Source organism: Trachymyrmex cornetzi, unplaced genomic scaffold (assembly GCF_001594075.2).
Source record: "Trachymyrmex cornetzi isolate Tcor2-1 unplaced genomic scaffold, Tcor1.1 scaffold227, whole genome shotgun sequence".
Taxonomy (NCBI): Eukaryota; Metazoa; Arthropoda; class Insecta; order Hymenoptera; family Formicidae; genus Trachymyrmex; species Trachymyrmex cornetzi.
In genome coordinates this window covers 350,376-363,023 of record NW_017296923.1, presented here as the reverse complement: position 1 = coordinate 363,023, position 12,648 = coordinate 350,376, and the positions used below count along the sequence as shown (strand labels likewise).

Sequence of the window (12,648 nt, the reverse complement as noted above, 5' to 3'; positions counted from 1 at the left end):
TGCCTGAACAGGTACGCATGTGCAAAGCGAGACATGTAACACATTGTGTCGCTGTCGCAGCTTTTAAAGTGCATTTATGGATAATGATACTGGAATTGCAATATACGCCGTTAATATCTCAATTATGGTACTCAACTATTATTCAGTATTTCCTTGTATATTCCTTCGTCTATAATGGGTAATCAATTTCGTCGTGTAATGGCAGATAGATTCTTTGAATTTGCATGCATAAAACGTTACGAGGAGATGCCTAATTATTGATGCCGCTTAATTGCTCGCGGCATTTCTATGGGAAGACTAGAATTTCATGAATGCCACGTAAGAGAGAACGATATTGCAATGGATGGAATTACACCGATACAATCATTCAATCAATAATTCACAAGATAAACACCGAATATTTTGAATTTATCGACGTATTAAATGAATGTGTTATTTGAGAAATCAAAGAAATTATTAAAATTATGAGATTAAATTTTCCGATGGTCAATAGTTACTTTCTATAATTCTTTTATACAGTAAATATTATCAAATAGTTTGATTTCTCATATAATCGATTTCAATTTTTAATCTGAAGCTATTAGTATTACATCATACGCGTTTATACAATAAATGTTCCATATTGATGTTGTTTAGCATATTATTTAATAAATTTCTGTGTTTTATTAAAACGCGATTTGTGCTGTGAGAAACAATGTGCAATCTAATAGAAAAAAATATGTTTTGCGTTTTTTAGATACCGGTAGGGATTCTCCTCCGGAGCCCGCGCCACCGGAAGTACCGCCACGTGGACCGTCTTTACACGCAACGCATACTTTACGCACGCAACAAAACCGAAATGGTTGCCCACCGAATGCATCAGGAAGTTTCACTGTGCCAAGTGACCAAATACCAACCGAGACGTATTCGGGTAAGTGACAATTCAACCAACACTTTACATAGTTTAAGAATATTCGTTCGGAAAAAAAATTAAACATATTATTATAATATAGATTGTCGATTTTATTAACAACGTGTATGCTTCTCTAAAAGATTTTTAAACTCACGTGCATATTTATTCCTCTGTGAATTAGTATAAATGCATAAGTAAACATCGCTAGTACTCCATGAAAAGAGCAACATAATGACAATTGAATCCGAAACGTGATCCATTCCGTTTAAACCCATGGATACTGTTATATAACGCGGTTCAGTTTTCACTGGCGAATGTTTAATTTGGTGCATACTCCGGCGCCAATTATGTAGATGTGCAGATGTGTACGCGATGGTATGGGGTATCTGTTTAAACTAATGGGGTGTAGATCAAGGGGGAGGTTTGCATTAAAGCATCCGTTAATTCATTGTAAATATACTCAGCGTATATTCGTTTCTCTATATTTCTATGTACATACCATTAGTATATTCCTGCGACTAAACATTGTTTGTACTGGCCGTGACGATACTGAATACTGAAGCGCGCATGTGCACGGGGATTACATACACGTGCGATTAACGTACAGTCGCATTCGATTCACGTATCACTGCACTAAACACTTGTATAATAATAGAAACGCAACATATTAACAAGCGCGATTATTCGTGTGCGATGATAGTTAATGAGGTTGCCGATATTATAATTTGCAACGTTATAGGTACGTATTTTTTTTTTGCTATAATTATTCCTATGCAAGCAACTCGTTAATAGACGCAATTATTCGATTTCTTAAAATCATCGGAAATTTTAGTGAATATATAATGATACGCATGTTTAATCTGCCGAGAGAACAACACCAAAATTCTATCCGAAGTATCACGGTACATATTTCGAAGACTTTTTCACGCTGAATTCGATACCGTTTAGCAGAATTTCCATAGCAAGTTATAGGATTTTGGGCAAATTGGAGTGAAATGAGCAAAAAAATGACGTCTTCGATCCTTTTTAACATTTTTTAATTGGCAAAACCAAAAACTCTAAATAAAGTCTAGGCCTTAGACGCTAGGATACATAAAAATAGGCATAATTTAAGAGCTTTCGAATGAATTTTAGTTCATGATCGTACGACTTATTTTCAACAAATTATGACTGTTAAAAGTTAGATTTTCTGTATAACTACGTTTTGATAAAAATCATTTTATCCTTTGAAGTGCCATAATACATACACCAAATTTTTTCGCACTTAACACGATGCCGTTGCATCGGTAGAATTTGCGTAGCACATTAGGATTTTTAGTAAATTGGAATATAATTGAAAATTAGGATGATGTTGTACCATTTCAGCCCGATTTACTAAAAAAATTCTGACGATGGGTCGTGTTCAGTGCGAAAAAATCTTCGGGGTTATGTACCATGACACTTCAAAGAGAAAAAGTTACTTTTTTCGAATAGTGTAATGTTTAAAATAATCGTTTGAATACTGAAAAGTATTACGAATTTACTGATAAAACAAAAAAAGATACCGAAAATACGTAGATCCCTGGTCTTTTATGGAAATACAAACGAAACGCTATTCGGGGCACTTTATTTTCACGGGATCATTCGAATTTTACGAGAAGCATTTTGCCAGTATATCGAATGCTCACATGGCTCACTATGCTTACACGAGAATTTATTGTAATGCATTCTCGATAATCCGTACCGTTTTAACGGAGCGCAAAGTTTGACCAAACGCAAAGAATTGCGCGTGCTTTTAGTTCACCCAGTGTGATTTAATATTGGTTTCGCGTCAATTACTAATTAATGCGAGCCACGTGCTGTTATAAACACAGAGCTCAATATGTAGACAAATCTTCGGATAGCACCGTGCTTTGTGTGAATATAATGTGATCCCACGATAAAATATGCACACGCTACGGAGTATCGAATCTGTTACAGGGAAATTATTGAAAGTTACATCATTTACGCGCACACAATGAAATGGTATTTAGCACAAGTATCATAGAAATCGTAAATATGCACGCAAATTAGCATGACGAATCCCATTGAATTCGTCAAGATGTATTGAAGCGCTAAAATTTTAGAAATGTCGAATGAAACAACGGTGAAAATTGAAAAGGAACACAAAGCACAAACATATTTTTCAAATAATATCATATGCTTAGATAGAGAAAATAACTAATTTAAATAGACATTACGATGTTTATAAAAATGACAATTCTTGCGAATAATAAAGTAGCTTCCATGTGTTGGTGTGCATATATTTCCTGTTACATTATCATGTATTATTTTAAAACGTTTACATATTTTCTATTATGATTATGTAATGATGGTTTTAGTTTGCATCCTTTATTACACATACAAAATTTTTATTGTTTATCGACGTCCTTATCAGCAAATCAATAATGTCATGCGTAGTTTCCTCGAAATATGCAAACGAATGACAGTTTGACGCACACGTGCACATTTGCATTAAATGCAGTTAGATTTTATTACAGGTTTGATATTACGTATTAATTACAAATCATTGCTTGTTTAATACGATACTTTTCATTAGTATCACAAGAGATACTATAAAACATATGAAAACTCGATACATTTTATGTACAAATACAATACACAAACCGAAATGATTTAAAACGCGTATATGAAAAATTATATAGATTCGATTTATTGAAAATATTCCGATAAAATGCTTTTACTCTCGACGTGAAGGGATAATTTACAAGAAAAAAATTCACGTTACCTCCGGGACTGTCTAGGGAGAGACCGATATTATTATCTGGGGTACTTAAGCTTCGCACATTTTTGCATAACTGGAAATTAGAAATAATTATTGTTGCACCTCCGGGAGCAGCGGTGTCGCGCAATAGCGATGCGGTGCACAGCAGATAACTCCCTCAATGCCTTTTCCACGGGATATGCTCATCGAAATTCATGTGAATAAGTAATAGAGGATTACTCTGGGGAGATTTCTAATAATTTCGCCATATCAATGATTGCATTTATATTGAATAAAGATAACTATTTCATTCATTTTCCGTTATATACTACATGAGAAATGTTCAAAGTAATTTCGAAAACATCATGGGGATTCCCAAGAACATAACAATTCATATAAGAATTTACATTATAATATTAAGAGATAAGACTGACTTAGCACCAGGAATAACGTAGCTGCTTATGAAGTGAGTACAGCAAGAGAAAGTCATGTAATGAACAGATTGGAGATGCACCCGGACTAAGTAAGTTACATACAGTTGGTTAATGACACTTCGTAACTTTGCTCTAAGTACAAGTGGCCACCCATAGTTCTGCAAAGTTTACGGAGCGTACGCGAACACTCACTCGGTTTCCCCGCGCATCTCTTTCTCTCGTTAAGAGGCATTTGCTAAGATAATTATGAATATAACTTCAAACGAAACTTGTTTGTCCAACTCGACTTTATGACAAAAAAGATGCCGCCGAGTGTACACTACGTGGCGTATGTATAGATCTTCCTATTAAAAGCTTTTTTTCATGTAAAGAACTACAATGATATACATTTTTAATTTGTAATGGCGCAGTCTTTGTAGACACGAGTAAATATTAAGATCTAAAGATTATATTACAAGAATAGAAATAACGGAAACACGTAATACTGCTTTAATGATCAAGCTTCGGAATAAATAAGTTTATATTTAATAATCCACACGAACAGTATCAAACTAAACATGAATTACATTGAAACTAGACGTGAGGTCATTAGCTGCCACCGAAGGGGAGAGCGTTATACACCGTTTTACCCCAGCTGATTTTCCAAAAGGCATCATTCCGCGATATGATGCTTCAAAGGAATCCCCTTTAATCGTTTTGAGTTCCAACAGGAATTTCTACCTTCTCCGCCCCGAACTTTCGCATCCTGTGAAGGATGAACTCGATCTACGAGCCGTTGTTTGCTCATGAGGGGGAGAAAGGCGCGGGCGAATGTTTGCCTTCTTCTGGGGTTCCTCGCTTCCTAATGTCTTGCCGAGATAGAGGCCGTAAAGTGGACGGAAATTTTATTAGTATAATCGTCGCATTAGCACCGAGGTCATTGCACACACGAGAGAAGTGAGCATTAAGGAAGGGGTGACGAGGGATGCAGAGGGTGTGGAAAATAGTGGGCGAGTCCCTGGGTCGGTTGGTTGACCGGAGACGATCGCAGATAGAGGCGCGACGAATGCGCGACGCTTTGTGCCCCCCTACTGGAATTGCTCCTATATTAATTACCGGCTCGCTAATTACTATTTATTAGAGACTGGCGCGCACGCCACGTGGAGCCGAGCCGCGCTATTATCGTTTCGCTTCGAACGAGCATCTACAACGCAGCATTTCATTCAGGGCAACTTCGTTACGTTCTCGCGTGTGGATTACATCTTGCATTTGCGCTGTAAGAATGTTGAAGCGATCCCGTGTCTCCGATCCTCTCAAATATCTTTTTAACCTTTTAAGATCTCATGGCACATATATGTATCAGTATTTTTGAAAAGTCATGTTTTTGGTAAATATTAAGTTAATCGGTTGACTTAGAACTAATTAAAAAAAAATGTTTAAACTTTAACTGAAAACTACTGTAATAAATACAATCATAAGATATAAAAAAATTATATACGTAGTATAAAATCGGAAAGTTTTTGGACTAATTATGAAAGGTTCGGTATTATTTTCGCAAGGCGATTATTTATAAATATGACAAACAATATAAATTTCTAAATAAAATTGCTAATGAAATTTATACTATATATAATGTATAAACACGTGTGATTTTTAAGTCATGATTCGATTTTTATATTTCAATAAAAAAAATAACTATTGATAAAGAAATGTTATTGATTGATATTTATAAATGCGAAAAAGTTTCTTCTGAATTTTTCTATATGCCTTCTATATATCAATATAGGTACGTCTTGTCATTGAATACCCAATTTTATTGACATTAATAATATTATTTAGTAATATATTGTAAAATTGTTACATTTTTTAAATTTTTAGTAGTATTTCATGTTTGATTGCATTTGTTTTTTAAATAGGTTTTTTTTTTCAAAATCAATGATCAATTTTGTTACAATTTGATAATATTTTTTTCCCTTGAACTCCATTTTGATTCACTGATTTTTATGTATAAATCTATTTTTATATTCAGTGATCCCATAAACCTTCCTAAAAATAATTAGATAACATATGTCGCATTTCTAAAAAAAAAAAATCAGAAAAATTAACATGTAACCTAGATTTTCTTTTACGTTCCAAAGCACTATACGAGGTTTCAAAAAATTAGATTAAGGTATATTCTATATTTTCTGTGTTATCAAATAATCAATGTATATTGCGATCTTTTGTACCTCAATATGAAAGAGAGCAAGGGGGAGCCTTTAAATTTCTAATAAACAAATAATTAAATTTATATAGCAAACGTGTTTTAAAGGCACGCTTACTTCCGCGTAGTTACTATGAAAGAAGAAAGTTTACGACACAGCGATAACGCGTGCCGTGACAAATTGCCTTTAACCTATTGCGCGTCGGCTTAAGGATGCAAGATACATCTCCGACGATAAGTAAAACGAGCACACCAGCAACGAGAATATAATAGGACGCTTTTTCCACAATTTATAGAACGTTCACGACGTTATAAGAGGAACAAGAGCATATAGTCTCATCGACTATTAAATTCTCTCTTTGCGCCGAATGAAATGCTTTGCCGTTCTTAAATCCGGTATTTGTCTCAACTGGCATAATCGTGAACTGAACAATGTTGTTACTAGTTAGAATATAAAAGTTTTTCAGTTTTTTAGTACATACTAATTTGAGAATTTACATTTAATTGGAAGAAAGAAATAAAAAAAAAGACAAAAGTAAAGAAGCAGTTAGATTCAACGTGATTAATTATTTAAATAAGATATAATAAGTTTAATATTTTAATTCTTTGACATAATGTGCTAATTTATTTAATCTCTATACTTTTGCTTAAGAAGATTATATTTTAATGGTTCTCTGTACCATCACTTGCTTGAATATTTTATTATGTCATATTTTATTCGTAAGTTCTCATCAAAGGATAATACTGCATCAATTATCGATTCTCCAAAGTAAGCTAATTATTACATATATATCTACAGCAATTGTGCATATGAAATAGCTTTGTACATAATTTTAGAATATATTATTTCCTTCTCTCTCATCAACTTTTATTATTTTATATTAGATTATAATTTCATGATATGTGTGTATAACTTGATCCTAGTTTCTCTATTTTGTATTAATAATTTAGTATTAGAAGTTTGATAAGTTAAAAGCTTATCAACAAAAATCCGAGCAAGTAAGTGATACACGAAGTAAGATATAAGCTTTCCCAATTTGATAAACTCGCGAGAGGCTGTTACAAAGTACGTCGATATTCCGTCTTCAGCCGAAGGAAGGCTATTTCAGGAAGCAGCATGAGATTAACTCGATCCTGCGAAATGGTACGACCGCTCAAAGTGGACAAACGCGATGTCCTAGCTACGCCGGTGAGCCACTTCGACCATGCAGAAGATAGATATGGCTGGTGGAATAAACATGGAACCGCGCAGAAGCCACTTCATATTTCAGAGCATCCGAGTGAACTTCTGTAACGGTGGACGCGCATTAGACAGACTAATCCCGGCGGTATAGGGCCCGCACTAGTTTCGCGCAATTTCCGTCGTTCCTGCATCCACTGGCCACCGCTGATTACCTACACCACACACATCTACTGGTTACATCGTTTTGCTTATTTTGCTTTAAATAGAGATATTTTGAAGCAAAATGAGAGAGAGAGAGAGAGACAGGAGCAGACAGACCGAGAAAGAGAGAAGCAGCCGGGAGAGAAACTCTCTCATATTAAGGTTGTACGCATTACCGGATGTAGCGCGCGAACGGCAACGGGAAACCTCAAAGCATTATTCTAATAAGAATTATAGCCTATGATAAATCTTAGTTGAGTTCGAACGCTTTTACAGGAAGCTACGGAAGAGATAGAACCGGCTCGATTCATTGATTATCCATTATTGCAAAACACGCGTAACAAGTAACAAACGTAATGGGAATAAACGAGCGATTTTTTGTTGTTTGATGAAAGGTTGCATAAAGTGCAGATAATAAATCAGTGACCATATTAGTATACATAAAAATTTGCAACAAACTAATCGAACCTGATTTTATTCGATCACAATTTCCTATTTTATGTACGTCTCTCAATTGATGAAATTACCTCTTAATTTATCTTTCTAAATCAATTGCATTCTTTTGATGCATTCATTTTACACAAACCGGAAATCGTGCTTCGAGGACACAAGCCATTCGAAGCAAACGAGTCGCATTGTAGACATATTCTATGCAAGGCCTAACAGTGTTTCGTACTCGCGTGAGACGAGTTCCTTCCTATAAATCCTCGCCCTTACCCTTTCTATTCTCTTCTCTCTTCCTCTTTCACTTCCGCTTCGACTTTCTTTCTTTGTCGTGCACCATTCCCCTAACCTTCGTCCACCTAACCGCCCCTACAGAGTTTCCTCATTGTGGTACCAAGCGGCATAATTCAAACTGTCCTCGTGGTACCGATGCGAGGCTTGAATTTAGCGCGAGATCTTATCGTTCAGACAACAATAGCGCCGTTGCCTGGGAGAACTGAAATACTTATCGTCTTTGCTTGACTCGCGTGAAAATTTATAAGATGTCCACAAGTTGAAGCAGGAGATTGTTTTCGGGTTCAGTAATGGGTGCTGTGCGTCACGATTATTTTTACCTACGAAAATATGTGAGAAAGTAATGTTCTGCCTGTAATGAAATTACTCGGAAGATAATGACAAATAATACTGATCGATAATAATTTTGTTATATGGATAATTTTGGCTGATTCTTGTATTTTTTTATGATTCTTGATTCTGAAAACGTTTCTTGTAACCAATACATGTCTTTTCAAAAACTTATACATTTTGTTAACAACAGCTATAAAGTCTTTTTTTTTTATTAAAATAATTTTTGTTTAAATTTCATAATGAGTAGAAAATTATATTAAATTTAGCTATTAATTCCCTATAAATTATTTATTTATATCTAAGAATAAGAAGAGATAAGTGAATTTTTGAATGTATATTATTTAAAAATACTGTCTTACTCATCAATTTAACAGATTTAAAATTTAAAAAAATATAAGAAACACCCTATCAGATAAACTTAACATGAAAAATTTTATCGACTAATGTAATTACTTAATCGATCATAAAATAAAAAAAATAATTTCATAGGATTTAACAGAATTAAGATTAATGTTTTCATATAAAAAAGAAATGATTACAATTGCAAAACCGATTTTGGAAGATTTTGCTGTTTTTTTTTTCCAACAGACATCAATATAAATACAAAGCCGTCTAGCTAAGAATGCTTGCGGAATATTCGATGGAAATCATTTATACATAATCATCGAATTGTAATCATTTGTTTCCAATCAGTAAACAGTGTCAAAAAATAAAATTACGCTATAAATGCAGCACAACAACGTAAGCTCTTACGAAAGATATGGAAATAAAGGGGTGGGAGGGGTGGCATTAATGCCACATTTAATGCGGTGCGCTTATGCGTCGCGATTATCGAATTTACGCCTTGAATCGAATATTAGCTTCCGGAAAAATATTGCAGCGGCGGAACACCCACTTTCGGCTGAAAGCAATTTTCAGCTTAAAGGCTTCCACGGCTTTTATAGCGTCGATATATTTTTCCAATAATATCTCTGTACGCGGACGACTGCCTATGGCTTGAGCGTGGCCTGATAGCGCGAGGAGGTTCGCTCGCGGAATGTGGAAACGAGATAGAATAGTTTACAATCAAAATCCAGCCAACGAAGCAGACTCTTAAGCAACTTCCATCTCGTGGTTAAAAGTGAAATCCAATTTCCGCTAACGGAGACTTTTTCTTAATATAATAACCAACTTCCGAGCTCCGCGACCACCCTGAGAGCGCGGAAACTCCGATATTCCGCGGAACGGAGACCGCAAATATTCAAAATACGCGATAATCGAATTTCGATGGATAAATTAACGGGCAAGACATCCGTTCGCGAGAGCGCGATTTGTTGCTCGAAGGGAGAAAATTGCGGTCGGATTTAAACCGGAAGAAATGAACATACTGCAAATTTAGTGTAAAATATTTCATTCGAACGAAACGAAATTATATCTGTGGTCGCACATTCAATTTATATCGCTGCCAAAACATTTCTGGCGTGTTCGCCAGCCATTAATAACTGTTATATTCAATTTTCCCGAAAATCTTATCGTACTTTTGTGGTATCTTTTGAGCGCAATCGATGCTTCGTGATATCGGCGTACCTAACGACTGGAATTCAAGGAACGAAACTAACAAAACCGTAATAAGAAAGTGCGACGTTGTAACACCAAAAAGACAAGGAATTGTGTAATTAATTCAAGATTAGCACGCTCCAGAAACTGAGGCAGTAATTTAAGTCCGCTTTGTGTACCCGTCGAATACGAGTATCAGCAAAACAAGCCGTGGTAAATGGAAAAGAAGAACACCTTGCTACTACTGCTAATACTACAAATGATCTCTCACAACAATATTAAGAACAAGATAACAGTTTTTCATTGGTTTACTTCGGAAATTGTGGAAGTTACCCCGTTAAAATACCTTCATGAATGGTACTTAAAATGAGAAAAAGAAACTATACAAAAGCTAAGGGCTATATACAAAATACACTTAGCTTGAAAAAGAACATTCATTTTCATTAATGTTGCCATTTAAATAAAAGTAATTATCTTCATATTCACTATTTCTATTTCAAAGCATATGTAAAGGATTTGCCTCTTGCCGTACAATTATATTACGAATGTTCCGATAGTAATAAAAGAATCAAAAGATTTAAATTTGCATCTTAAAAGCTTAAATTAAGAAAACACGATTTAAGTTATTTTTACAAGATTACTGCACATTTGAATACAATCGTTATTTGAAAATAGACACATGCTCTATATGAATGATTTAAAAATAAAGTTTGACACTTGTTGAATTCATGTAAATTTCATAAGAAATTTTGGTGCTTGAGAAATTTTAAAAAACTTGAGTAATTTTTAGAAAATTAAGTTAGTTTAAATTATTAAATAAATTAATAATTTACACTAAATGCGAAAGAAATAACGTTTATCGGCTGTAAGCAGAAATCATATCTAGCCAACCAACTCCGATATAAAATCTATTCCCTCACTCTCTGTCCTCTCTTTCTCTGTATCGAGATCACATACCGATTTCACGAAGAAAGTAAATTCGAAGCTTATGATATTGGCATATAGCTGAATGCACATGAGCCGGCAAAACGAATCGTAATACGAATACGCCGACGCCTTATGTAATAGCGGGGAAAGTAATAGCACTTTCCCAACCGTTTGCAATATTATATTGGTTCTTCGCCTATGCAATACTCGAATAAAAACGCGAAGTTATCTTCAGTACACATAGCCATTCGCGGCGCTTTAGCAACGTCCCATGTGAGTAATATTTGCAAATAGCGATGATAGCAACCGATGCTGTTTTTATGGTCATCATCCTGCGCAAGTGTTTGCGTTTGAAATTATTTACCTACCATTCATTACTCAGAACGATAACTTCAAAATAATATTTCAGTACAGTGCCGCCTGCAATTTCAAGCTACTGAAGAACGTTTAAATGACACGAACTAAATTTGTGAGTTGCGAGTTGGTTATTAAAGTAAAAAAAAAAAGAAAAAAATTACGCTTAACTCACGCCGCTCCATAAATATTCAAATTACTGATAACTCGATCTCTCTCTCCCTCCATTTCTTCTCTCCTTCTCTCTCTATTTCTCGCTACCTGGACGTTTATAAACCTCAACGAGCTTCTCGCCTCTTGATTCACTTTTGTTTGCAAATCTCGCGAACGCAATTTAAGGGAATCATTTACGCCAATGAATAAAGTTCGCAACGTTTAAACTTGCAGAACAAAGCGTTAAACGACCGACTTCACCGTTCTCGTCATCTTAAAAACTTCTACGGAAGTTAATACATTTTCGATAATGTGCTAATTGAATGGAAAACATACAATTTGAACGAACCACGTGTATGCGCCTTAAACATGTAAAGTCTACTTTCGGGGAACGATCCGATCGTCTAACTGCTAACGCGACACCTCATTTTCGTTCTTCCTTCGTTAACGTAATACGGAACAGTATTTAATATTAATTAGAACGTAGTAATTCCAAATATATTCGTATACGAACGTACTAGGCTCGTAAAAGGATCTGCCTTTTTTTTATAGTGAGGCGTAAATTTATTTGCAGCCGCCTCGGGGGCGACTTAATACAATTAGTAACGTTTCAGGAAGATTACAGAGGAGTTAACAGGTCCAGCACGATATGGGGCGCGTTTTAAATAACGATTAGAATGAACTATTATGCGCTTATCGCGGGTTACATAATGTTCCGTTAGTAACGATCATAAGTTGCATGCGGGAAACCGGCAGAATCCCAGAGGCGATGGCGTGACCATATCGCGTTATACTACTAGGTGCCACACGTGCGACCGTAGGTATACACGGACGGGTGTGCCTGTCATGCGCGCGCGCGCGCGCGCGCTCATATGGTACATTAAGTTCCATGGGTGTTCAGTGAGCTTCGTGCCGCTTTCTACGGATCGGCTTTATATGCGAATTTCGTTTGCGCGAAAACGCGCTCGCAGG

The 12,648-nt window shown here is 35.4% G+C and overlaps 1 protein-coding gene across 1 annotated transcript in view; it reads left to right on the top strand.

Moving 5' to 3' along the window:
* Ten-a (Teneurin-a transmembrane protein) overlaps positions 1 to 12,648 on the top strand; it is a 496,598-nt gene that overhangs the window by 191,710 nt on the left and 292,240 nt on the right. Inside the window, exon 7 of the mRNA XM_018506604.1 lies at positions 737 to 910. Coding sequence (XP_018362106.1) covers positions 737 to 910 — 174 coding nt within the window. The remainder of the gene's footprint in view (positions 1 to 736; positions 911 to 12,648) is intronic.